Source organism: Mus caroli, unplaced genomic scaffold (assembly GCF_978045245.1).
Source record: "Mus caroli unplaced genomic scaffold, Mus_caroli_1 scaffold_20, whole genome shotgun sequence".
Taxonomy (NCBI): Eukaryota; Metazoa; Chordata; class Mammalia; order Rodentia; family Muridae; genus Mus; species Mus caroli.
The window spans coordinates 3613973-3639182 of record NW_028227275.1 but is presented as its reverse complement, the minus strand read 5'-3'; the positions used below and the strand labels follow the sequence as shown (position 1 = coordinate 3639182).

General features: G+C 41.2%; 1 protein-coding gene across 3 annotated transcripts in view; it reads left to right on the top strand.

Annotated features, from left to right (window-relative positions):
- Positions 1–25210, top strand: part of Atrnl1 (attractin like 1) — a 516957-nt gene that overhangs the window by 16876 nt on the left and 474871 nt on the right. For all 3 annotated transcript variants that reach the window (XM_021151617.3, XM_085834192.1, XM_085834193.1), the window contains exons 2-7: positions 944–1027; positions 2083–2196; positions 9737–9865; positions 13738–13946; positions 21415–21589; positions 24201–24288. In XM_021151617.3, the coding sequence (XP_021007276.1) occupies positions 944–1027; positions 2083–2196; positions 9737–9865; positions 13738–13946; positions 21415–21589; positions 24201–24288 (799 nt within the window). The remainder of the gene's footprint in view (positions 1–943; positions 1028–2082; positions 2197–9736; positions 9866–13737; positions 13947–21414; positions 21590–24200; positions 24289–25210) is intronic.

Here is a 25210-nt window from a genome sequence, read left to right as displayed (position 1 = left end):
CTTTCAGATTACGTTAACATTGGCTGGCTTCTCAACCTTGTTTATCTCCTAATGTTTTTAAGGCTCCATATACTACATGGGAAACTTAATTTTATTTAAGAGTAGATTATGACCCTGATATCAGGGTGTATACACGTATGTCTGTTCATGTGACTACAAAAAGCCGGTTATCTCTGAAGTATGTATGTATATATACATATGAAGGATAAATGAAAATTTAAATTATGAACCTGTTAAGTAATTTGTCTAGAAGTTAAGTGCATCTAAATTTTTGTCTTTAATATTTTAAGATTCTGAAAAAAAGGTTTTCGAATTGTTTAAGTATAGATAGAAAAATTAGACATACTCTTATTTTTAAAATTGGCAGAGATTGTGTACAAGTATAAATTAGTCAAGAGAAGTTGATAAAAATGGGCATAGTACTGTGACGTATCTTAAGGATGCTTAACGATTGTGGCGCACTGAAATCACGTGCAGCTGCTGCCCCCCTCCCCCAATCACGTGCAGCCGTCGCCCCTCCAATCCAATCGCATGCAGCAGTCACGCCCCCCAAGTCACGTGCACCATTGCTCCCAAACCCAACCCTGTCCCCCTGCGCAGTTCAGAGGCCATTTGATTGTCCTTTCGCTAGAGCCTAATTTTAGTGAAGATAAATTTTAACCTCGTCAACATTTTGTCAACACAGAACCCGTCAGTAAAATGTTCAGTCTTCCCCTGACTTCCTACGGTGTCAGTTGAAACAGCCGTGGTTTATCCAATTTGAGGAAATTTAGACAATTTCTTTTCATTTGTAGGGACAAAATTGTTTTAGATTGTCAATATAGCCTCCAATTTGTAACTGTTAGGTCTCGTTGTTTTGGCCTAATGCTTTGAATTTTTCTCCTACTATTGCATGCTTTCGTGCTACCTTAAGGTAACTGTTTTCCTGATTTTTCTTTTTTAGGTTAACAGAGCCTTCTGGATATTTAACAGATGGTCCAATTAACTATAAATATAAAACAAAGTGTACATGGCTAATTGAAGGCTAGTAAGTATACAGTTTGGGCTCAATACATTGATTTTTATCCTGAGATGCTAAAGCAAATGTCTGATGCAAACGTGCCGGGTAAAATCATTAGCTATGTGTTTCCTTTCCTTGCTTATTATTGGAGCATGTGCATAATATTTATGGAGTTAAAAAATGTAAACCATAGTGCCTTCCCTTAATGGTATAATAGTAAATATGTATTTTGTTTTTGAATTATATTTATTGCAAGACCAAATACATTGGGCCATATGGCTTTTAAGAAATATCTTGTTGGGAAGTTTACATATTCTGCAGAAACTTTAACAGTATTCCATGCTGGCCTATGCCACTGGTTAATGTTTTCAGCATTTTAGTACAATTTAGTTCAACAAACTTTGTTGTGCTAAGGATCTTTTAAGAATATTTTCATAGCGTTTTGGGGAAGGGATTGGTTATCGACCTTGGGTCCTTTTCACAATGAGGGTTTCTAGCTACCTAAACTTTATTATGAACTGGTAGGGACTCTGGTCATGTTTTATGACTGTATGTGGAAGGGCATGCTTTTGAGGTTGCTTTAAAAGTCTCTTTAGAACCACAGCACTGCTTCTGCTCCTTACCTGTAGTCTTACTTGGCTCTTTGGAGTGTGTCACCATTGAGAAAAAAAAATTGAAAGAGCCTAGTGCCTCCACTTAAAGGTCCTGTTTCAATGAAACTCGTTGCTTCTGAGTGTTGAATTTTTGTAACTAGCTTTATTCAAGTACAAATTGATGTGAGAGAACGTATTCATGCTAGTATGTAATTTAACATGGTTTCATTAAAAAAATCATGAAGTATATAACTTCTGCCTTAACCAAGTATATAACATCTGACTTTTATTGCTGACTGAATTTTTAAGAAAAAGATTATGTGTTTTCAAACCTGTATTTTGACATCGTATCAGTTTTCCCCCTAGTGATTTAACAATTCGTAGGAAAATATCTGAAATAGATTTTAAATAAATTATGGTGTCTAGTTCTAAAAACATTATATTTTATATGTGATATCTGAATTTAGAGCTACGTTTTTCTTCTTTCAGTCCAAATGCAGTGCTAAGGTTAAGATTCAATCATTTTGCCACGGAATGCAGCTGGGATCATATGTACGTTTATGATGGAGACTCTATATACGCACCGTTAGTGGCTGTACTCAGGTGAGTGGCTCTGATTACCTGATGAGTTTATTGACAGCTGTAGCGAAGTAAACAGCTGTGTAGGTTTTTTTTTTATTTGAAGTCCAACCTATCGCCTTATGCTCTAATTTATGGTGGTTGTTGATGACCAGATTTCAAGAACTGTTTTGATAAATACCCTTTGTGAACTATGACTCAACCTAAGTGTGAACGCGGTAATGTTAACACGATAGATGAATACAATCTACACTCTAGGAACACCAGACGGCTTTATAAATACGGGCTATGTCTACTGTATTTAGTTTTTCCTTTAAGCTGGCTTAAATATGTTTCCGTAAATCCGTTCAGAGGTACTTGGGTGAGTTCAGGCTGACAAATGAGCAAAGGTTTGTATTTTTTTTTTTTATAGTTGTTGTTCTGTGTTAGTAAACTGGGGAAATTTTAAATTCTGAAAACAAAGATTAAGTTATACTTGGTGTAAGGTTTTTAGTAAAGGAAGGGTTTCTACAATTCATAGACGTCTGGAAATCTTAGTTATTCATAATATTTTATAAGTAGTCATATAATCGGGGCATTAACTTTGAAGTCATAGCATTTTAATATTAATTTAAACTTTTATATAATACTGTGTCATTGGGAAGCTGTGAGTCGGCAGGAAATATGTGAAGTATAGAAGAAGGGTGAAAATGTAGATTTTGTATTCAACTTAGCCAGCATGGTTGGTGACATGCTGCCCGTTAGGTTATCACACAGCACCTCTCGTGTTTTATCACTGTCAGAAATTTGAGCGTAGATTGAAGCTTGCTGTTCACACAGTGATTTTAATTTTAAATATTCTTTTCACTGTCTTGCAAAATATTTTATTTCATCAGTCACTTGAAGATCTGTTGGACAAACGTTCAAGGACTGGTATTTCAATTTTATCTTATGATTCTATAATTCGTGACTTTAAGAGGGAACCTGTACTAAGTAGTTTAGGTCTTTATTTTTGTGATATTGTTGTAAATACTTTTAGAACCCCTTAAATAAGATCTATCTATCTATCTATCTATCCATTTATCGATTTTGTGTGTGTGTGTGTGTGTGACTGTGTGTCTCTGTGTGTCTGTGTGTCTCTGTGTGTGTCTGTGTGTCTCTGTGTGTTAGATCCCCTGGAGCTGGCTGTTGTGCGCCATCACAGATGGGTTCTGGGGACTGAGTTCTGGTCTCCTGCAAGAAGAACAACTAACACTCAATCACTGAGCTCTTGGCCATCAGAACTTCCATTTGGAGTTTTCTGAACACTGCAAAAAGCACAGTTAGAAATAGTAATTTAAGGATACCAGAAAGAGATGTAATAGACCCATGAGAATAATTATGATGTAAGAAAATTTATTATACATATGATAGTGGGTTTATACATTTATTTTGACAGCACACCACTTTGCTATCATTAATTTTATGGGATTGTTGACTATTACATAGCTGATCCTATCTTTTTCGTTGTTTTACTTACCCAATGGCTTTACATTCATTTACCAATTTTTAACCAACTTTTTCCTGTTGCTGAAGGAGTCTTTCCTGAGATAATTATCATTATATGGAACTGGAGACATTCCATTATAAAGCATGCCTGTTACCTATCCTGAGTGTGCTGGTACGTTTATGTTAGCTTGGCACAATCTGTGGTCATCTGAGAGGAGGGAACCTCATTGAGAAGATGCCTTCAGAGGATTGGCCTGTAGATAGTTTTTAAATTTGTGATTGACATGAGAGGGCCCATCCTGTTGTAGGTGGTAGCATTGCCTTGGACTGGTGGTCCGGGGTTCAATGAGAAGGCAGGCTGAGCAAGCCATGAGGAGTAACACAGTAAACGGCACCCTCCGTGGCCTCTGCAGCAGCTCCCGCCTCCAGGTTCCTGCCCACTTTGAGTTCCTGCCTTCCTTTCCTCAGAGGACCGTGATTCAGAAAATGTAAGTCAAATAAAGCCTTTCTTCAAAGTTGCTCAGACACTGAGGGCACGGAAAGCTCAAGTTTCTTGAATATCTACTTGATGCAAAGCTTTATGGCTGCCAGTTTAGATGTCCTCTAAACCGCTCAGAAATCCGGGTGAAGTTCTCTTATCCCCCACTTGACAACTGAGAAAACTGAGACTCACAGAAACCATTTACTTCTAGTTAAGTGATATGCCAGGATTAGGGTTTCAACCTCAACTCAAAAGCACATCCTGTTTAATTCTACTTTGCTAAGAAAACACATTTAATTAGAATTATAAAACTATATATTTTACTCAGCCATCTACACAGGTAGGTTGAATAACCTACTCAAATACCAGAGAGTGCCAGAAGCCTGGAGGATATGGTGGGGAACAAGGCCAAGGTCTTTGATGAGTTCAAACGCCAAGACTTGCTAAGGAAGGGTACCAAACCTGTCCTCCCTGTAGACACCAGTTGGGAAGTTAGGGGAATCCCTATCTTTCTTTCTTTCTTTCTTTCTTTCTTTCTTTCTTTCTTTCTTTCTTTCGATTTGACCATAAATCCAGGTAACCCATGCTTCCTAATTGTTGGCAGTCTTCAAGAGTGGTTCATAGAACTCAGCAAAGTGCTGTGTTTGTGCTTAGAGTTCTTATTATTATAAGAGTAGAAGTTGGAACTGGCCCAAAAAGAGGGGCACAGAATGAGATTGGGAAGGAAGGCAAACACCAAGTGTTGTGTCCTTAGGATGTGTCCGCCTAGCACGTCAGTGCATGCTACACTTGGAGGCGCCCCTGAGTTTCAGGTGTCTAGGGTTGGTTTGCTGAGTCACTGGCCATGAGGAGGCTGAATACAGATCTTTATTCTCCCCTCCAGTATTATTAAGTCAGGTTGATCCCGGATGACTTCAACTCTTTAATCCCATTGTGACTTAGTTGGAATGATCGTCCAAAACCTGAAGTGTAACTTTAGATCCCACGATGAAAGGACCCATTGACAGAGACCTTCAAGACCTACTGTAAATAGCAAAGACAGTTTGTCACTTGAGAAATCTTTAGGAATTTGAAGGTCATATGCAAAAAACTGGCAGCAAAAGCTGCCCCTACCTTTTTTTTTTTTTTTTTTAAACTACACAATACTTATCCATGAAGACACATTTCCCATACCTATTATGTATAGTGCCATAATGAAAGAGGACTGTGTAGCCTGGGTGCATCCTTAGCTGTTAGCTCTGAATTATTTTAAGGAGATTGTTTTTGGTTTTATATAGTTGATTTACTCTGTGGGTTGTATTATAATGTGGATTTGTCCAAATTGTCTGGTATGTTATATAATAGGTAGAAGTTCCTTTTCCATTTATTGCTTTAAAAAAGACTTTTGTGTGTGTGTTTGTATATGTCAGTATGTATGTATATGTATGTGTGTATGTGTATATGTATATCTATATATCTATATCTATGTGTATCTGTCTGGCTGCCTGCTTGCCTGTGGGTATGCAGATTAGCATGGAGGCCGGAGGGGTCTGGTCTCCTCGAGCTGGGGTGACGAGTGACCTTGAGCTGCTTGATGTGGGTGCTGGGAAACAAACTTGGGTCTTGTGCAAGCGTGGCAGTTGCTCCTAACCGTCGAGCCATCTCTCCATACCCTCATTTGGTGCTTTTGAGCTGTTTGTAAGTCAGCAAGCAAACAAATAAGGTTTTCCTCTTTTTCAGAGAGCTCTCAAAGGTATCCTAAAGTCTTAGGAATATAATTTTTTTCTTTTTTTTGTCATTGTACTTGATTTTTTTGTTCCGTGACTACACAACTGCCAAGGGCCAGCTGCAGCTTAGAGAGGCATTCTGAGAGAAGGTGTGTTCGTGATGAAACAAATGACTCTAAGTCAAATTGTGGGTTCAAGCTGATGGCCTGTGTTCTGCCTGAGATGGCTTTCCAGAGTGTTCCCTCTGTGTATTCTGCTCCAGACAGCTTTCTCTTGCTATTCTAAAAAAAACTCTGGATAGCTCCTCTCTTGCAGACCAAAAGGCTAGTCTTTTATTTTACATATTAATCCGGTCTTTGCTCCGGGTTCCCTTTTGATTATCCCATGGACCTGCATCCCATGATCCCAGGTTTTTGACTCTTAGGAAGAGATAGCAATCACAAGAATGTACAGTCAGATGGCTGGGTGAGATCCCACCTCGCAATTACCATTCTCAGCACTTCTGGACCCAAATCCACTCTGTCCTCAGTTGACCTTCAACTCAGGAATGTGGCATATGTATGTGCCTGTCTTAGTATCTTTCTGACAAGCTGGCTCATAGCGCAGCTGTCTCTGTTCCTTTAGATCTGTGAAGCTCCTTATACAATTCATATTACATCCTTACATTTTTGCAAAGTGAAGATTATAATTTTTGAACTCATGGTTTCAGTGTTCTTTCCCACAGCCTTAAGGGCTGTCCTGAAGGTCACAGCATTCTACCATTTTGCTGAGACATTAGACTCACCCTCACCTCCCAGACTCATGCTGTCTCTGATTATTATAGAGTTGTTAACCTTGGCAGAGAGGACGTTCCTTGAAGGAGGGGCGTGAAAATATGTACGCTGTTATATAAACAAGCCTTACACCACAGCAACCACCAACATGTGTGGAGGCTCATGCCCTGCTGACTCTGTTCCAGGGGCAGGAAACCATGTTATACTGTTCCACACATGGTTAAGCTGGACTCGGCTCAAAACCCCCTGAGGAGCTATGAAGAAATATGTATTCACCATTGACTGGGCCCCAGCGACAGCAAAGAGATGATTCTGTACATGTTCAGCTTAGTGAATGAGTGCGTCCGTTGGGGTTAGCTGCAGGAACGTGGGTGAATGGTCACTTACAGGGATGCAGTTGCACCCCTGAGAAGCCCTCCTACAGTGGATAAATGGCAAAAGCTGCACCCTCCAATCTCCCTGCCCAACATGTATTAAACTGACTAGTTCCAGAGCTTCCCCAGACTTTTTTTCTGAGCTGCTGAGCCTTGTGTGTCAGTCAGTGGCTTCCTGAGTCTTCCAGGCTTACACTGTCCCTCCAGGAAGGCGTTTTGCTTGTTTTTTCTTAATTTGAAGGAAAAAGCTATAAAAATCAAAACAAAAAAACAGCACTACCTCTGGCTCTTATATTCTTTTCTCTCCCTCTGTGTTTCCTACGCCTCAGAGTGGTGAAGAGATGTTAGTTTATGTCTCCTTTTACAAGGTACACAACAGATGTAATCCCACTACTGTGAGAAACACACGAATACGTAAAACTAAGACTGATAATATAGAAAGCAAACTTGGTTGACAGCCTTCTTTTAAAACCTGTCTTCTTTACCATCTTACCTAGTAGATGCAATAAAATCAGGGGTTGTTTACTTTTTAATTTGTATTCGAAAATAAAACATCTTTTGGATCTCATTTTTCTATCAAACGTGATTTGTTTGAGGGAATTCAGTTCCCAGTGATGCCTAAATGTTACTTTAACTTTGGCAAAAATTTACTGCTTTGAGAAGTGACAAACCTGAAAAAAGTTTCAAAAGTGAGTCTCAGAAATCATATGTAGAAGATATACCTTAATATTTTATTTTATAATATTCTAAAGAAACATATATAGTAGCAGAATGGGCCTGAAGGTGGGAAGTTTTGATGGTGAAAGGATATAAAATAACCACCCAATGATGGAAAGGTCCTGTAGCTGGACTGTGGTGATTCTACAAGGATATATTTAAATCTGGGTATATGCTATGTAGGGAAATAATAATTTGACAAATTTAAATCAAATTCATTTAAATAAAAAAGATCAATGAATTTAAATAAAACCAGGAATCCACTAATTCACAATGTACAGTTTGTCAACTTCTTCATTCAATCACATGATTTCACATATAGAGAGAGGGCAGTCTGGTCTAAAATGAGGAATGTAGTTTTTCAGATGAACATGGAGAAGAGAGGTCTGTATCAAAGCTTGGTATGGTGGCTCACCGCAGTAATCGTCATGAGTTCAGGGTCAACCTGGTCTACAGTGTGAGACTATCTTAAAACAAACAAACAAACAAAAAAACCGAACAAAATGAAACGGAACAAAACCACAGCAACAAAAAACCCAACCCAACCCAAACCAAAACTAGACAAAAACCTAAAGAAAACAAAACAAAACAAAAGAAAATAAAATGCATCTGACCAACCAGGCAAAGAAACATCTGGTTCTTAGAACCTTTATACATTAACTACCCAGCCTCTCAGCCTGCGTTTCTCTTGTGTGCTTATTGACCTAGATGAAATATACTATCTGGGTATATCTGTGCTTTAGTACAACTAAGGGAAGACTATCAAATAATCAAAAGTGCATATCTTAAAAGTGTCTGCCACCTAGATCGTTGTTGTACAGTTTTAAGTGGATTTCATTGTAATCACGTAATATGGCTTCATTACTGTTTGGAGTCAGAGGGGAAGAAAAAAAGCTACTTTCTTTTTCAACTACTTGCTACAATGTTAAGGTAGCCTAGAATGAAGCCTTAGGACTGAATTAAAGTTGTATAGCGATTGTCATGGGATGGAGAACAGAATACAAAGTAGAGATGGGACATTTCAGTCCAAAGAGGGTCAGAAGAAGAGAAGGAGGAGCAGCGGGAGGAGGATCAAGAGCAGCAGGAGGAGCAGGAGCAGGAGGAGGAGGAGCAGGAGCAGCAGGAGGAGGAGGAGCACGAGGAGGAGGAGCAGGAGCACGAGGAGGAGGAGCAGGAGCAGGAGGAACAGGAGGAGGAGGAGCAGGAGGAGGAGGAGCAGGAGCACGAGGAGGAGGAGCAGGAGGAGGAGGAACAGGAGGAGGAGCAGGAGCAGGAGGAGGAGGAGCAGGAGGAGGAGGAGGAGCAGGAGCAGGAGGAGGAGGAACAGGAGGAGGAGGAACAGGAGGAGGAGGAGCAGGAGCAGGAGGGGGAGGAACAGGAGGAGGAGCAGGAGGAGGAGGAGGAGCAGGAGCAGGAGGAGGAGGAGCAGGAGGAGGAGGAACAGGAGCAGGAGGAGCAGCAGGAGGAGGAGCAGGAGGAGGAGGAGCAGGAGCAGGAGGAGGAGGAACAGGAGGAGCAGGAGCAGGAGGAGGAGGAACAGGAGGAGAAGCAGGAGGAGGAGGAGGAGCAGGAGCAGGAGGAGGAGGAACAGGAGGAGGAGGAGCAGGAGCAGGAGGAGGAGGAGCAGGAGCAGGAGCAGGAGGAGCAGCAGGAGGAGTAGCAGGAGGAGGAGGAGGAGCAGGAGGAGGAGTAGCAGGAGGAGGAGTAGGAGCAGGAGCAGGAGGAGGAGGAGCAGGAGGAGGAGGAGCAGGAGGAGGAGCAGCAGGAGGAGGAGGAGGAGCAGGAGCAGGAGCAGCAGCAGCAGCAGGTGGCTCAGGAGCAGGAGGAAGAGGAGGAGAGAGGGGAGGTGGTGGGGCGCCTTGAGAACATGTGTTAGTGTATTATCAGCAGTTGGCCTGACAGTGTAGAAATGTGTAAGTTTGCTATTTGTTCCGCTGGTTCTCCAGTCTAACGTGTGTGCGTTCTCAGTTGGATGATGTTTTTGAGCATATTTTCTGTGCACAGCCACAGTAGATCCCCACATTTCTCGTTTCTGACCTCCTTTAGTGGCTTGATCGTTCCTGAAGTGAGGGGTAACGAGACCGTGCCTGAGGTGGTCACGACGTCTGGCTACGCGCTGCTCCACTTTTTCAGCGACGCTGCATATAACCTAACTGGCTTCAACATTTTTTATTCGTAAGTATTTGTTCAGTCTCACCTGGAAAAGCACACCGAACATATGTGAATGTCCTCTGTACACGGAATAGGTCGGTATATTAAATTTCAACGTATATAGGATCGTTTTCTAAGCAACCTGGTATATTAGCAATATACCACAGATTGTCCTCTACGTCTGATTTTATGATCGTTTTCAAATCCTGAGTGATTTGCACTAAGTTGTGCGGTTGGAAAGTTAATTACAGATTTAAAATTGTCCAAGTAAATGATTAAGTAAAGCAGCACTAGACTTGTTTACAGGAATAGCAACTCGTATGGGAGATCGCACGGTGCCCCACGCTGCCATTTTGTGCTCTAACGTGGTTTCCTTGTAGCTTGAAGAGCTGTCGAAATTAAGGTCTGACAGTCCCTCTGTTCAAGGACATCCTGGGGGCTATCGCTACATCATGGAATTCCATCTCTTTTACAAAGTTTTCACCGCGAGGAGAGTTGGTTTTCTCATGTTACACTCGAAGGAATTGAGGCACAGGAGATAAAAGTACATGGCCGTATGCTCTATCTTTTAAAACCAGAACAGTGATCGTTGAAAATCTGTTATGTGTCTGACACTTTGTACAAAACTTGCTACCTGTGGAGTTTGACAAGGTGACTGTACCTCTTTACAGGTGGGGGGAGACTCCAGCAGTTAATCCCTCTTGGCTTAGGAGTTCCTGGCTGGAACACTGGTGCTCAGTCTTGTGGCTTGTCTTAGGTCTGTTTAAACTGTTCTTGCCGTCTTCATTTAATTTTGGTAGGTCTCCAGAGGTTTACCCATTTCTTCCAGATTTCCAGTTTATTAGACTATAGGTTTTCAGACAAGCTCCAGTGACCAATTTGGCATCGCCTGTGTCTGTTGTACTGTTTTGCCTGTTGCCTCTAACTTTATTTATTTATTTTTTTTTTTTTTTTGGTTTTTCGAGACAGGGTTTCTCTGTGTAGCCCTGGCTGTCCTGGAACTCACTTTGTAGACCAGGCTGGCCTCGAACTCAGAAATCCGCCTGCCTCTGCCTCCCGAGTGCTGGGATTAAAGGCGTGCGCCACCACGCCCGGCACCTCTAACTTTATTAGTTTGGGTCTTCTCTCTGTATTTGGTTAGTTGGTTAAGGGTTTGCCAGTCTAGCTCACCGCTTTGAAGAACTCATCCTATTCAGTTCATTCTTTCTGTTGTTCATTTCTGTTCTGTTACTTTCTTGAGATTTACTGTTTTTCCCATCTACTGATTTTTGGCTCTTGTTTGTTTGTTTGTTTTAAATACTTAAAGTTTCATCGTTAAGACTTTAAATAGAGATTTCTGTGATTTTAATCAATGATATTTATAACAGTATTTTTTCTCTGATAACCACGTTCATTTGAATGCATAGGTTCCTGTATATTGAGTTTTCATGTTGATTGTTAAGTTTTAAAATTCATTCTGGAGTTTGTTTCTCAGTCTTTATGAAACTGTATATTTTAAGTGTTCTGTTGGTTTCTGTTCATCCCGTTGTGATCAGAGAGACTATGGGACATCGTTCCAGTTTTCTTGCCTCGTGTTCTACAATGTGGTCCACTCTAGAGAACGTTCCCATGGGCTGCTGGGAAGAACGTGTGGCCTGCAGCGTTTGAGCAGGGTAGCATTGACATCTGTTAAGTCCTCTGATGTGTTACGTCGTAAGTCTGATGAGTCTCCGTTGGATTTTGTCTGGGTGACCTGTGTTGTTGAGTGGGGTGTTGGCATCTCCTGTTGTTACTGTGCGGACATCAGTCTGTGCCTTTACATCCAACGGTGTTTGTCTTGTGAGACTGGACTTGCTTCTTGATGTAATGATATGGTCTCGACGAATTATTCCGTTAGTCAATATGGGAATTACTTTTTTCCTCTTCTGACCAATTTCAGGTTGAAGTCTACGTCATCAGATGTTGTAAGTTCTATATGTCAGTGGGTAGCTGGTTGCTTTACAGATCTTCCTTTGTGCAGGATCAGTGCTCATGGGGTCTTTTAGCTTTTCTTTATCATGGAGACTTTCTGTCTTCTTCAGTTAGGACAGACAGTTTTGTTAAGTTCCTGTCTCTAAAAGATTGTGTTACTGCGCAGGTCTTGTGAGAAGTCCATGTGATTCTGATCAGTTTCTGTATGTGTGACTTGATGCTTTCCTTAGACAGCTTTCAGTATCCTTTGTTGGGTACACTTAGTACTTTACCTGGACACTTAGTACTTTGCCTGTACACTTAGTACTTCTGAATGCTTAGTACTTTTCCTGTACACTTAGTACTTTGCCTGTGTTTGAAACAAGGGTTTCTTCTCTGGTCTTGACTGGTGTGCTGCATGCCTCCTATATCTGATAGCCATTTTCCTCCTATGTTTGGGAATTCTTCTGCTATGGTTTTAATAAATGTATTTCCTATGCTTTTAGTTTATACTTTTCTATGACTGTGATTTAGAAGTTTTGTTTTAAAGTGGCGTCCTATAGGCCTTGCACGCTCTGTTCGTCGGTGCTTCATGGTTTTGTGTGTTTTATGTCTGCCACCTCATCTTTAAGCCCTGCTGCTGTGGTACTATACCTGATCTATCGGCAAGGTTTTCCTATTCGACTACATTTTTTAATTGACTTCTCGAGTTTTCCATTCCACAATTCCTGATTCATTTTCCCAATATTTTTATCTTTTTGCTGAAGTCTTACATCGGCTTCATATTTTATTCAGCTATTTGTAGCTTCTGAATTTATTCAGGAGTTTGTGTTCCCTTTGATTATGTTCAACATTTATTTCTACTTAAAATATTTTAAATTAATTTTCTTAATGCACATGGGTGGTATGGTGTGTGTGTGTGTCTATGTATCACATGCATGGTTGTTGTGTGTGTGTCTATGTATCACATGCATGCCTAGTGTTTGTAGAGGCCAAAAGAAGATATTGCACCCCCTCAGAACTGGAGTTACAGACAGTTGTAAGCCTCTATGTGGGTGCTGGATATTGAACCCGTGTACCCTAGAAGAATAGCCATTGCTCTTAATCGCTGAACCATCTCTCTAGTCCCTTAACACATTTGATTTCATTAAAACCCTTTTATATCTAGAAGTCCAGGGGTAAAGAAATGAGAGGTGCTCTCAGATGCTTTTAGAGACATAGCCACAGGAGTCATTTGTCATGTTTTTCTTTTCTTTAAGAAGATAGAAATTGCTAGTGGGAACATCTTCTTCAGGAATAAAGTATTTGAAATACCTTTGAATCAGTGGTTTATTACGGGATCTTGTCATACTATAATGTATCCAGATGTGTACACAGCGGAAGTATATGTATAGCAGAATATAGGCAGTCAAGGGCATTAAGACATGTCTTCTGTGACTAAGTGGTGGCCTGTGTCTTAAGGTGCTAGAACTAAGTAAGTTCTTGGTTCTCTTAAGTTTTAGAAGTTCAAAACATCTCTCCTTAACATATCTATTCAGAATATTTATTTACGTCTCTATAAACATCACGCTTGGAGCCGGGCGTGGTGGTGCACGCCTTTAATCCCAGCACTCGGGAGGCAGAGGCAGGCGGATTTATGAGTTCGAGGCCAGCCTGGTCTACAAAGTGAGTTCCAGGACAGCCAGGGCTATACAGAGAAACCCTGTCTCGAAAAACCAAAAACAAACAAACAAAAAAACCCCAAACCAAAACATCACGCTTGGAATTGTGCAGGTGCTTCAGACATTGAGGGGAGTCCTTGAAATCGGAGTTTTGTTAGCAGAAGACATCTTGTGAATGAACTAAGACGCGCAGCATAAGTAACAGTGAGCTGAGAGCGTGGAGGAGGTGGAATGACACCTGGTGCCTGGCAGGCCGAGGCAGGCAATATACGAATGATATCTGAGCCCGCGAATTATGTTTTGCAGGATCAATTCCTGTCCTAACAATTGCTCTGGTCATGGAAAGTGTACAACCAGTGTCTCTGTTGCAAGTCAAGTGTATTGTGAATGCGACAAATACTGGAAAGGGGAGGCATGTGACATTCCTTACTGTAAAGCCAATTGTGGGAGTCCAGATCATGGCTACTGTGACCTAACAGGAGAGAAGCTCTGTGTCTGCAACGATAGTTGGCAAGGTAAGGCGGCGCTGGGATGGCATGGGGTTGATGCGGTGTTGGCGCGGGGATGGCCGGGATGGTATGGGGGTTGGCCGGGGATGATGCGGGGCTGGCCGGGGATGGTGCAGGGGTTGGGCTGGGATGGTGCGGGGGTTAGTGCGGGGATGGCTGGGGATGGTGCGGGGGTTAGTGCGGGGATGGCGTGGGGTTGGCATGTGGGCGGCTGAGGGTGGCTAGTGGCCACGTGGGGATGGTGGGTGAAATGCTACACGCATTGATTTAGTTTGCACACCCAATTCTCAGGTGTTTTTGTTTTTTGGCTTTTTTGGGGGGCTGGGGATGGTATGTTTAGGTTAACAGTTAAGTTCTTAGCATCTGCATTTTCATAAATAAAATTGGGAAAGGCCTGTCTACATGCTGTTTTAGGGATTAAGTGAAGTTACACATTAAACTTAAAATTGGAGGCATGTGATCGTTATAATCTTCTGTAATCTTTTTGTTGACTCCTCAGAGCCCGGATGACATCACCAGACTTACTGTGTGGTGTATTCAAATTTACCTCATAATTGGTAACATACTGTACTGCAAAAAAGAAATTCAGTTTTACAGTTATAGGAGTGCTTAAAATGTTTTTCTTAGGAAAGACTGACCCCTTGTGGCTGTTTTTAAAAAAGGACAGAGACTATTTCAATAAATAAAAGTTTAGCTGCTTGTTGTAAAAGTCAGATTCCTCGAAAAGAATTCTAAAATCTTCTGTCTGCCATTAAAGATTAGCTTTAAAACACATTGAAGAGTTTTGGGTTTCTTAAGCATATTAAGTCATACATTTGTCATTGTGGAGACAAACTAAAGGATACATATAGTTAGCTGGAATCATCTCTTCAGGTCTAATTTGCTGGTTCCATTTGCATAGAAGGATCTTTGTGCTAATATTGTACTTTTTTTTTTGTGTGTGGTTTTTCGAGACAGGGTTTCTCTGTGTAGCTCTGGCTGTCCTGGAACTCACTTTGTAGACCAGGCTGGCCTCGAACTCAGAAATCCGCCTGCCTCTGCCTCCCGAGTGCTGGGATTAAAGGCGTGCGCCACCACGCCCGGCATATTGTACTTTTTGACAGAGGGAACTTTGATGCACACATTACATAATCAGAGGCATATTAAACACACGACAGCAGTTGGAGCAGTTCTCGCTGACCTAACTAAGAATCACACAAGCACACTATACCAGTGATTTCCTGCAAAAGGGCTTTTATTATTGATAACATATTATTTATGGTTATGACAGGTGTAAATTCTCAAGTGTTCATTAGTAGTGGGGCTGTGTATTTTAAGTTAGTTAATCACTTGCCAATTTTGTGTCCTCAGAAAGTGCTTTGAGGCTTTTTCCAACTTAAAATTTTAAACTAAAATCTTTTCATTTTCCATAGTGACAGTTGTATATAAATAGTATTTAAAGTTCAGCTAGAGAAGTAAAATATGGCTTATATACAGTGCTTTCCACACCAGACTCATCTAGTTCTGTGACTCAGCATAACAGAGCTGAGCAAAAGATACAGAAAGTCTTCCCCCACATTAGCATAGCTCTCCCTAACAACAACATTTGCCAGAACGGTATGCCTGTTAAAACTGGCGAACCTACATCAATAGATCACTGTTACCTAAAGTCATGGTTTATATTAGAGTTGTATTGGTTAAAGGTACCATGGCATCCAACCACCTTACAGTATAGCACAGAAGCGTTTCTCACTCCCTGTACTCTGCCTCGTCACAGGTCCTTCCCTCAGCTGTCAGCAGCCAGTGACCTTCTTCCTGTCTTCTGAATGTGATATGCAGTCTTTATGGCACTCTTGGTGTATTCTGAGAAGCTTATGCAGTTTAGTAGTGCGCAAGTGAAGATGGGCGTGCTCTCCTTAAATGATACAATCATTGATACCATGATGTACAGATGTGGTCTTTTGTTGATGGCAACATTGTTCTGTGATGAGTGACTGTAGCAGAAACTATGTAGCATGTAAAGTTAAGGGGTACCTTCTTTTACTTGGTATTCTGTGTTAAAGTTTCTCTCCTGTGCTCCAGTGACTTGCAGCCCATTTATTTGTAGCATGAGCAATGTTCACTGTGTGGATGTACTGCAGTTTCTCTGTTGATTCATTAGGACCTCTTGGTTGCTTCTGATATTTTTAATGTATGTAGCTCAGGCTGGCCTCGAACTTTTGGTGACCTATCATAGACCCTTGAATGTATAGATTTTTCCAATATATTAAGTCACATTAGGAAAAAGGTGTTTTGGAAAATGTTTATCTCTTACATTTATTTGTAATAATTGGATAAAGAAGATATTTTAAAACTAAATAAAAATCAAAACATAACAAATTTACTTTATGTTCACATGTAAAGAATAATCAGTTTCACAGGGGCCTCCAAGATGTGGCAATATGCTATAGCAACTGCCTCAATCCAAGCGTTTTTTCCTTTATGTGACTTTCTGAATCCTTGGGCTTTTGTTAGAGCAACATAAGTATTTAAAACTTGATTGAGCAGAAGGGAAGTTGTGGTGCTGTTTGGAAGAGACCAGTGTCTTTCCAGCATTGATTAATTCCTTTTGCAAACAGAGCTCACTGAGTTTTAGATCTGGCAGCTACATACTGTATTTCTAGTCTAACCTTACAGCCAGTGTGGATACCATGGTCAGTGGGATGTGCAAAGGAGTGCCATGTGGACATGTACTAACTAGCTCACTCTGATATTTCCCTGGCAGATGCCGACAGCTCTAGTAACCAGAGCACTCACCGCCCACTAGTGCTTCTGGAGGTTGGATGTCTTAGATTAGAAATGAGAAAAACCAGGTTCTGGGGAGGGTTATCTTGGTTGCCTTCTTGCTGCGTTTTCCTCTGTCAGAGCTATGGCAAGAACACATGCGTGTGTATCTCGCACACTTTCTCATCCATCACATTAGGGTTTAGGGCTTACATCTAGGAATTTTGGTAAACCCAAACAAGCATTCAGTCTGTAACGTGCTGATTCTTAGAGTGGATGATTCTTATAGTCACTTCAATTTATGAAGAAATCATCCCAGCTTACAGGCTTATTTTCGGTAAGTCAACTAACCTGTCTTGTTATTAATTTCATCTTCTTTAGAAAGATTCATTTACATTTGTCTGGGTCCTAGGATGACAACTGTATAAAGTATTAAAATGTATTCATTTGTACTATTCTGTTTGTATGTGGTGTATGCATGTGCACATGTGGTATGTGCATGTCTATGTGTGGAGGGCAAGAGGCTGACACTGGGTGTCTTCTGAGATTGCTATTTACTTTATTCGTTGCGGTGGGCGAGGGGAGATCTCTTCCTGAACTGGAGCTCATAAGTAGGCTAGCCTTGGAACTCCCAAGGATGGATCCACTTGTCCCTTTCCCTCAGTGCTGGGTTACTGTGGATGTGTGCCATCACTGTCAGCTTTGGGGTGGATGCTGGTGATCCTAACATGGAGCCTCATGCTGGCACAGCAGCCATTTAACAACTGAGCCGTCTCCCTGCTCTGAAATAGTTTCCCAAGGACTAACGCTATAGTGACATTTCCTTTTTAGTAAGTAGATACTTGATAATAGCTCTTGATTTAATCATCTCTTTTGTAACCAAGCTTAATGCATTTTATTAACCTATAAAATTTGCATTTGTGAATAATGCTTGAAGATTAGACATACTGTTTGGGTATTCTGTGAACACGAGACCAGACTAATCAAATGGGCGGTTTGGTTTTTTTGTGCCTAGAATAAATGTTAACCAGCATGCTTTCCTTTCTACTTCATTATTTTAAATGTCTGTGTATATAGCCTTGGTGGCTGTAATGATCAGAAATAGGTCTTTAGGATGTTAAAGTTAACTCTTTTCTAGTACATGTATCTCATGTATCTTGATAATAACAATGATTTTCAGAATGAGTGCCACAGGGGCTCAAGGGGCAATGCCCCTTTTCTGTTCCAACCAACTTTGGAATAGTTTCTATATCGAGATTCCACCTACAACTTTATTTTAGCCTCATTACCCCTCAAAATTGGGACGTTGGAGACCACCGATTTCTGCTTAGACAGACACCCCTTTATAATGACATAATTCACCTAAATTGTGTGCACCCTATTCTTAGAGAGGGTGTGGAGTGATGACTACCAGTCATGTGACTTAGGGTTTGCAAAGTTTACTATCCTGAGAACAGTTTGAGAGCATTTAAAATGCACTGAAACTGATAGTAGGGCCTTAGTGATTGCTTCTGTGAGCCTAGTGCACACGCAGACTCTTTTGTGTGCTGTAACAAATGCTTTTCAGTGGAGTTGGAAGATAGCACTCTTTAGAGATGTTTTCTCATCTTGCTCCCCCCTCCTCCCCCTATTCTTTGGAGAATTTGAGATTTCAGTATACATGTTAAATGATAAGTGGAAGAAAGAAAAATGGTGGATATAGCAAACTAATATAGGTATGCTAAATGATATAAGAAAGGCACTGTAGAAATTAATTTCACTTTAAACATGTGACCAATTATTTAGTTTGAGCAAAACAATATATCTAACATATTAAATGAAGGCGCATAATCTTGGAGTTATTATAAGTTTAATTCTGGATGGTTATAATGAAATAAATGTTGCAATATAGTGAATCATGTGTATTTTTCCTAGGTTCCCAGAGCACAGTGTGATTATATGTTTATACAATACTGCATACATGTACAATTATCATTTTTAAATGTACAACGAAACTATTATAAAAATGTACAATCGTAATTAAAAACATTTTACTGCTACAAAGTGGTAACAGTCACTTGTGATGTTACTGAGTCTCCTTTGCTGGGGGACAGTCTTGCTTCAGTTTTATGGCTACCAGTGGTCACTGATAATGGCTGCAATTGCCGTGGGAGGTCAGATTGCAGATTAATAGGATTGGTGTGATCCTGGTTGACAGCATCTTACCCGAGAAGAACTTTTCAACACTGGTGTCTACCCTCTCAAGCCTCTTCCCTAACCAAGCAATATTCTAAGTCTATCCTAAAGTGTCTACATGGTCTTCCTCAGCAGAAGCTGTACTGGGAATCCATTTTTTCTCATCACAAGGAGTAGCTCTTGGTTCAGTTCTGTCTCCGTGCTTTGCTTCTGGTCCCTTTGCTGTGCCCACCAGATCAACAGTCACTTTTAATGTGGCAGAGTCACTTAAAAGCACTCACAGGATTGAAACCTCCCTTAGATTCCTTTGAATGTTGGTATTTTGATCTCCTTCCATAATCTCTGATTCTCTTACTGCATCAGAGTGGCGACGAAGCCCTCGTGGCACGTTTCCAGCTCGGCCAGGGCCATCATCAGCGCTGGATTGCTGCCTGCTGTCCAAATGAGCCCTAGCCGGTCACTCTGTGGAGCTGTCTCCACTCCCGCCCTCCACACCCCCTCCCACACACTCTTTGTAAACCAGCCTCTGTCAGCCCCACAGTGGTCTCTTCTCCTTCCTTTCTCAGCTTTCAGAGAATTGAACAGAGTGAAGGTTTACTGAGGTCTGCACTCAGCCGCTGGGTTGGGTTTTATTTAAAGTGATGTTTGAGTGGTTTGCTCTCCCACTGAAAGCCCCAAACCTGGCTGTTAGCAGTAGGGCAGTCACCTCACCATTTGTTCTCTGGGGGAGCACTTCTGTCTGCTGTAAATGGCGGGTGACAGAAGAGGGCAGCGTGCACTTTGGATTTAACTGAAAGGAGCGGCACCTCCCTATTCGTCTTGACATTTAGAAACCTGTGTAGTCACCAGCGGCTTAATTCCAATTCTGCTTTGTCTTCAGTGATAAGGAGAGGGAGAGAATAGGGGACAACCAGGCCAGTTCCTGAAGCAGTCAGAACACACACACTTATCTTGGGTTTATTGCTTTATGTAGCTGTGGTTGGTGGTGACCTCAAGTGACTTAAATAGTAATGTGATTATAGGTTGTCACGACATGTGATTCTAATGGCAGATCTTGGATAGTGAGAAACACACAGGATACACACAGATGCCGGCCTGGTTCAGCCAGTGTTGCTGTAAGACTCAGCCTGTACCCATTGTATCTGTAAGTGCAGCACCAGGCAGTACAGTGACAGGGAGTGCAGTGCAGCGACAACTGCATGACAGGAAGTGCAGTGACGGGAAGTGCAGTACAGTGACAGGAAGTACAGCAACAGGAAGTGCAGTGCAATGACAGGAAGTGCAGTGCAAAACAGGAAGTGCAGCACAGTGACAGGAAGTGCAGTGCGGCAAAAAGTTCATGACAGGAAGTGCAGTGGCAGGAAGCACAGCACAGCACCAGGAAGTGTAGTGCAGGGCCAGGAAGTACAGCACAGTGACAGGAAGCACAGTACAGTGACAGGAAATGTAGTGTAGCAACAGGAAGTGCAGTGCAGTACAGTGCGACACTGGGTGTCGTGACAGTGAGTTCCTCTGTTACCAAGTTTCAGAGTCACTGATCACCCCATCTGTATCTTATGGATGAGGACACCTAATCAATCACATGAGTCTCGATAAGAGACAGTTGTTGCTCCAGTTTTATGCTATTGGACGTCATTCTAAACTAATAATTGATTTTACTTTATGAAATTTTTATAGTTTCCTTTTTTTTTTTTTTTTTTTGGTTTTTGGAGACAGGGTATCTCTGTGTAGTCCTGGCTGTCCTGGAACTCAATTTGTAGACCAGGCTGGCCTGGAACTCAGAAATCTGCCTGCCTCTGCCTCCTGAGTGCTGGGATTAAAGGTGTGAGCCACTATGCCCAGCTCGAAATTTTTAGTTTCTGAACATTATTCTTATTATTAATTTTCTGATATACGAGGCTACCTACTGAAGCCAGTTTGGTCCTTAATAATGTGATCCTTATTATCACATTTGTTTAATAGCGTGTACTTTATAAACGTCTTTTATATACTTTTTGTATATACTTATAATAGCATTTGTGAATACTTTTATTTCCTCTTTATGTATGAAAGCTTGATGCTGGGCAAAGTAAACAGATTTGTCTAAGGTCACATCATAATAGACCAAACTCGGATTTGAGGATGTTGTTTTCCACTTTAATATTATAGAAGCACACTAAAGTAAATAGGACATTTCGTGGTATTTAACAAGTTATGAATATATTATGATATCCATTAGAACATGCTAAAATCTGATTATAATTTCCTTGTTAAGGATTAATTTGCAAGTTATATGTCAGTCTTTTTTCCATGAGGGAAGGTTTTGGGCTGGGGGCTCACTATGTACCTGAGTTGTTAATTTGCCCATGATTTTTCAGTCTTCCTCCCTCAGCCTTTTGCCTGATGGTTTTAGAGGTGTGCTCTACCTTGTAGGGTCAGACTAATGTTTGTATTACATTTTTAATATGATGAACATTAGATTCTCTTCATCTGTGTAATCTGCTTCGGTAATGTAAGATCTTTGTTTGATTCAATGTGTTGCTTGATTTTTTTTTTTTTTTTTTTATTATTTAAACAGGCCCAGATTGTTCTCTGAATGTCCCTTCTACTGAGTCTTACTGGATTTTGCCAAATGTCAAACCCTTCAGCCCTTCCGTAGGTCGGGCCTCACATAAAGCAGTTTTACATGGGAAATTCATGTGGGTGATTGGAGGATATACTTTTAACTACAGTTCTTTTCAAATGGTTCTGAAGTAAGTATTTATTTTTAGAGTTTCATAACACACTAAGTTCTATTGTTCAAATATATAAATGGCTGTTTCTGAGGTAGTATATATTTGCTAAATTTGAGATCATATTCAGTCAGTGCCCAAACCCAATTATTTGTCACTATACATGGGGATTTGTTTTGTATAAAAATTTTAATACCCATTTAGAATGTTTTATTTTATTTTTTCATACATGCAATTATGTATGCATAGCTGTAGAATATATTAATGCAAGGTTTTTATCTTATTTTTATTTTATTTTTTACTAGGTAATTTCTTTATTTACATTTCAAATGTTATCCCCTTTCCTAGTCTCACCTCTGAAAACCCCCTATTCTCTCCCTCCTCCCCCTGCTCACCAACCCATCCACTCCCTCTTCCTGGCCCTGGCATTCCCCTATACTGGGACATAAAACCTTCACAGTAACAACGGCCTCTCCTCCCACTAATGACCGATTAGGCCATCCTCTGCTACATATGCAGCTAGAGTCATGAGTTCCACCATGTGTTTTCTTTGGTTGGTGGTTTAGTCCCTGGGAGCTCTGGAGGTACTGGTTAGTTCAAATAGTTGTTCCTTCTATGGGGCTGCAAACCCCTTCAGCTCCTTGGGTACTTTCTCTAGCTCCTTCATGGGGGACCCTGTGCTCAGTCCAATGGATGGCTGTGAGCATCCACTTCTGTATTTGTCAGGCACTTGGCAGAGCCTCTCAAGAGACAGCTATTTTAGGCTCCTGTCAGCAAGCTCTTGTTGGCATCCACAATAGTGTCTGGTTTTGGTGGTTGTAGAGTGTTTTAAATACGTTTCTATTTCACCAGGAAGCCATGTGATTTGCTAAGAGGTCTATGAAAAGAAAGGGTTAAGTTAAAGGAAAGGATGAGGGCGGCAAATGGAGCAGTGGAGAAGGATGTAAGCTTTGCCTTGTGTGGGGTGAGTCATGGCAGGTTCTGAGCAGGCTTTGACTTACACTGTAGGAAACTCCCTCTGACCATTTGAGTCAGAACAGGGCTCTTAGGAAGAAGACTAGAAACGAGGATTTAGTTCGAATGGAATTATACAGGGGACGAGTTCTATATGGAGAAGAGCAAGACTAAGTTCCAGCCGCTACATCATAAGAAGGTTGGGAGGGAAAAGAGAAACCAGCGAGCAGTTTGAAAAGGAATGCGGGGTTTAGGGAAACCACCCGGTGCAATGACTTCAGAGAGGAGTGGGTTTGAGGATTAACAGCCACCCACATCAAATGCTGGCCATTAGCCACCCAGGCAGAAGAGTGGCCAAGGATTTGATCTGAAGGTGTTGATGTTCATCAGGTTTGTGGAGTAGTTGGGTTAACAGACTCTGGGAGCAGCAGCCTTCTAGCGTGAAAGGCAGTGAGGTCACAGTGGGTTTAGTTGTTTTATTAAAAATCCCATTTGATACATGTTTGCTGATCTAGTTAGACCTAAGGAAACAAACCAACACAAGTGGATGGGGGAGTTGTTGGAGTGTTTGGGGATCATGGCACTCAACCTGTAGCAGGGCCACAAGCCCTGGAAACACCACTATCTACTTCAAACTCCTACAGGTTGTTTTGCCAAACCAAGATCCAGTGTGGAGTGTGGCCGAGGTTTCAGCTGGAGCTCAGAGGCCGAAGCACTTCAGAGGCATGGTTTAGAACTCCAGGTCATGTCCAATAGATTCCAGAAACCATACTTTTGTGTCACATAATCCAAGACTAGCTTTCTTTTATAAAATGCCCTATACTTCTAGATTTATTTTGTACAATTATATTTATGCATAGGAAATACATAGTTCTTGATGATTTTTTACACACACGCATTAATATTAAAAGCAAATAACTATTGTAAGAGGGCAGAAATTTTTATCTGTTTCTAAGGAAAACTGGGTTTCATTTTAATTCGAAATTGAAGAACTCATTATAAGTTATGAGTCCATTGCAATTATTAAATGCAATTAGACTTATTCTAGCAGTGAATGGCCTACTCAAGTTTACATATCTGCTTAGAGTTTTTAAAAATTACTGTTTTAAATTTTATCTTATTGTGTATGAGTGTTTGCTTACACATATGTGTGTGCACCAACCACAAGCATGCCTGGTGCCCGTGGAAGTCGGAAAAGGACTTTGCATCTCCTGGAACTGGAGTTACAGGCGGGTCCTCTGCGAGTACAGGGACTCGTAACCATGGAGGCCTGCCTGGAGTCCTGTATATTGTGCATTAAAATGTTAAACCTTAAGAGCAAATATTCCTTTCCTTTTTTATTTTTATTTTTTTTTTTGTGACAGGGTTTCTCTGTGTAGCCCTGGCCCTCCTGGAACTTACTCTGTAGACCAGGCAAGGCCTTGAACTCAACGATCTGTCCACCTCTGCCTCTAAGTTCCGGAGTTACAGGCATGCACTACCACTGCCCAGCAGCAAGAAGAGGTATTTCTCAACGGAAGCTTCATCAACAGTTTCAATATGGTCTATAAAATTGCTAGTTAAACATCCTTCAGAATTTAAAGAGAATTTGGTTTCAAGTGAAGAAACTCATACACCCAAATTAAAGAGCCGACAAGGAATTCTAGCCCGCTAACCTAGCTTGTCTTCTTGTTTCCAGTTACAATTTAGAAAGCAGTATATGGAATGTAGGTGCTGTATCAAGGGGCCCGCTTCAGAGATACGGACATTCTCTTGCCCTCTATCAGGTAGGTCTCCTGCTTACAAACATTTTGGTTGTTGTTTTAAGAGCTTGTGTTAGAGAAGTAGTAGAGCTCAGATTTGTTTCAAGCCCTCCATGAGAACGGTAGACCAGAGAGACTCACGATTAGAGCTCCACTAGACTGACATCCTATAACATTGCTTTATGTGCTTTTACTGCATCACAGAGGGGTGGGTGGCTTCTCACTTGGTTTCCTACTCAGGAAGGAGGGCTTCGTAGATTTGCCTCTTGGTTTCATTTATCTATTTTATTCGTTTTTTTTTTTTTTTAAATCAGGGGTACGATGAGCAGTAAGGGTTCAGCCTCACTGTTTTGCCATGTCTCTGTTTCCCACATTTACTACAGAGCAGCACTTTTTCTCATTGAGTAGTCTTAGCACCGTCTGACCACAGGCGTGTCTCTTATCACCAGTGTGTCTCAGGGCTCCTCATTCTCCTGTGCTGATTTATGTCAGACCACACTGTCTTCAGACCTGCTTTGTACTGTTTTAAAGAAGTCTCTTAGCTTTTACAGACTGGTCTACTTTTCCGTAGCCCTTGCTCTTATAGATGACTCTTAGAATGGGATTTCTGATTCTGCAGAGAGCTCTGACAGTGATGGAGCTGAGCCCTGTGCACAGACACGGAGATCTTTGTCATCTCTGTAGACAGAGACGGCTGATCCCTGAATGGGGAGTGTTTTCCCATTCATATCTTTGTAAATTTCAGCTGTGTTTTTATAACTTCAGTTTTAAACTCTTTTTGTAGATCGACTCCTAAATACGTTGTGCTTTTTGGTGTTCAGTGTAATTGCTTTGCTAAGTTTGCTTTTAGATTGCTTATCCCAAGTGTGTAGACAAACACGCACTTTGTGCTCTGACCTCATGCTACAACGTGACTGAATTCTCCGGCTAACTCTTCGTTTCTTAG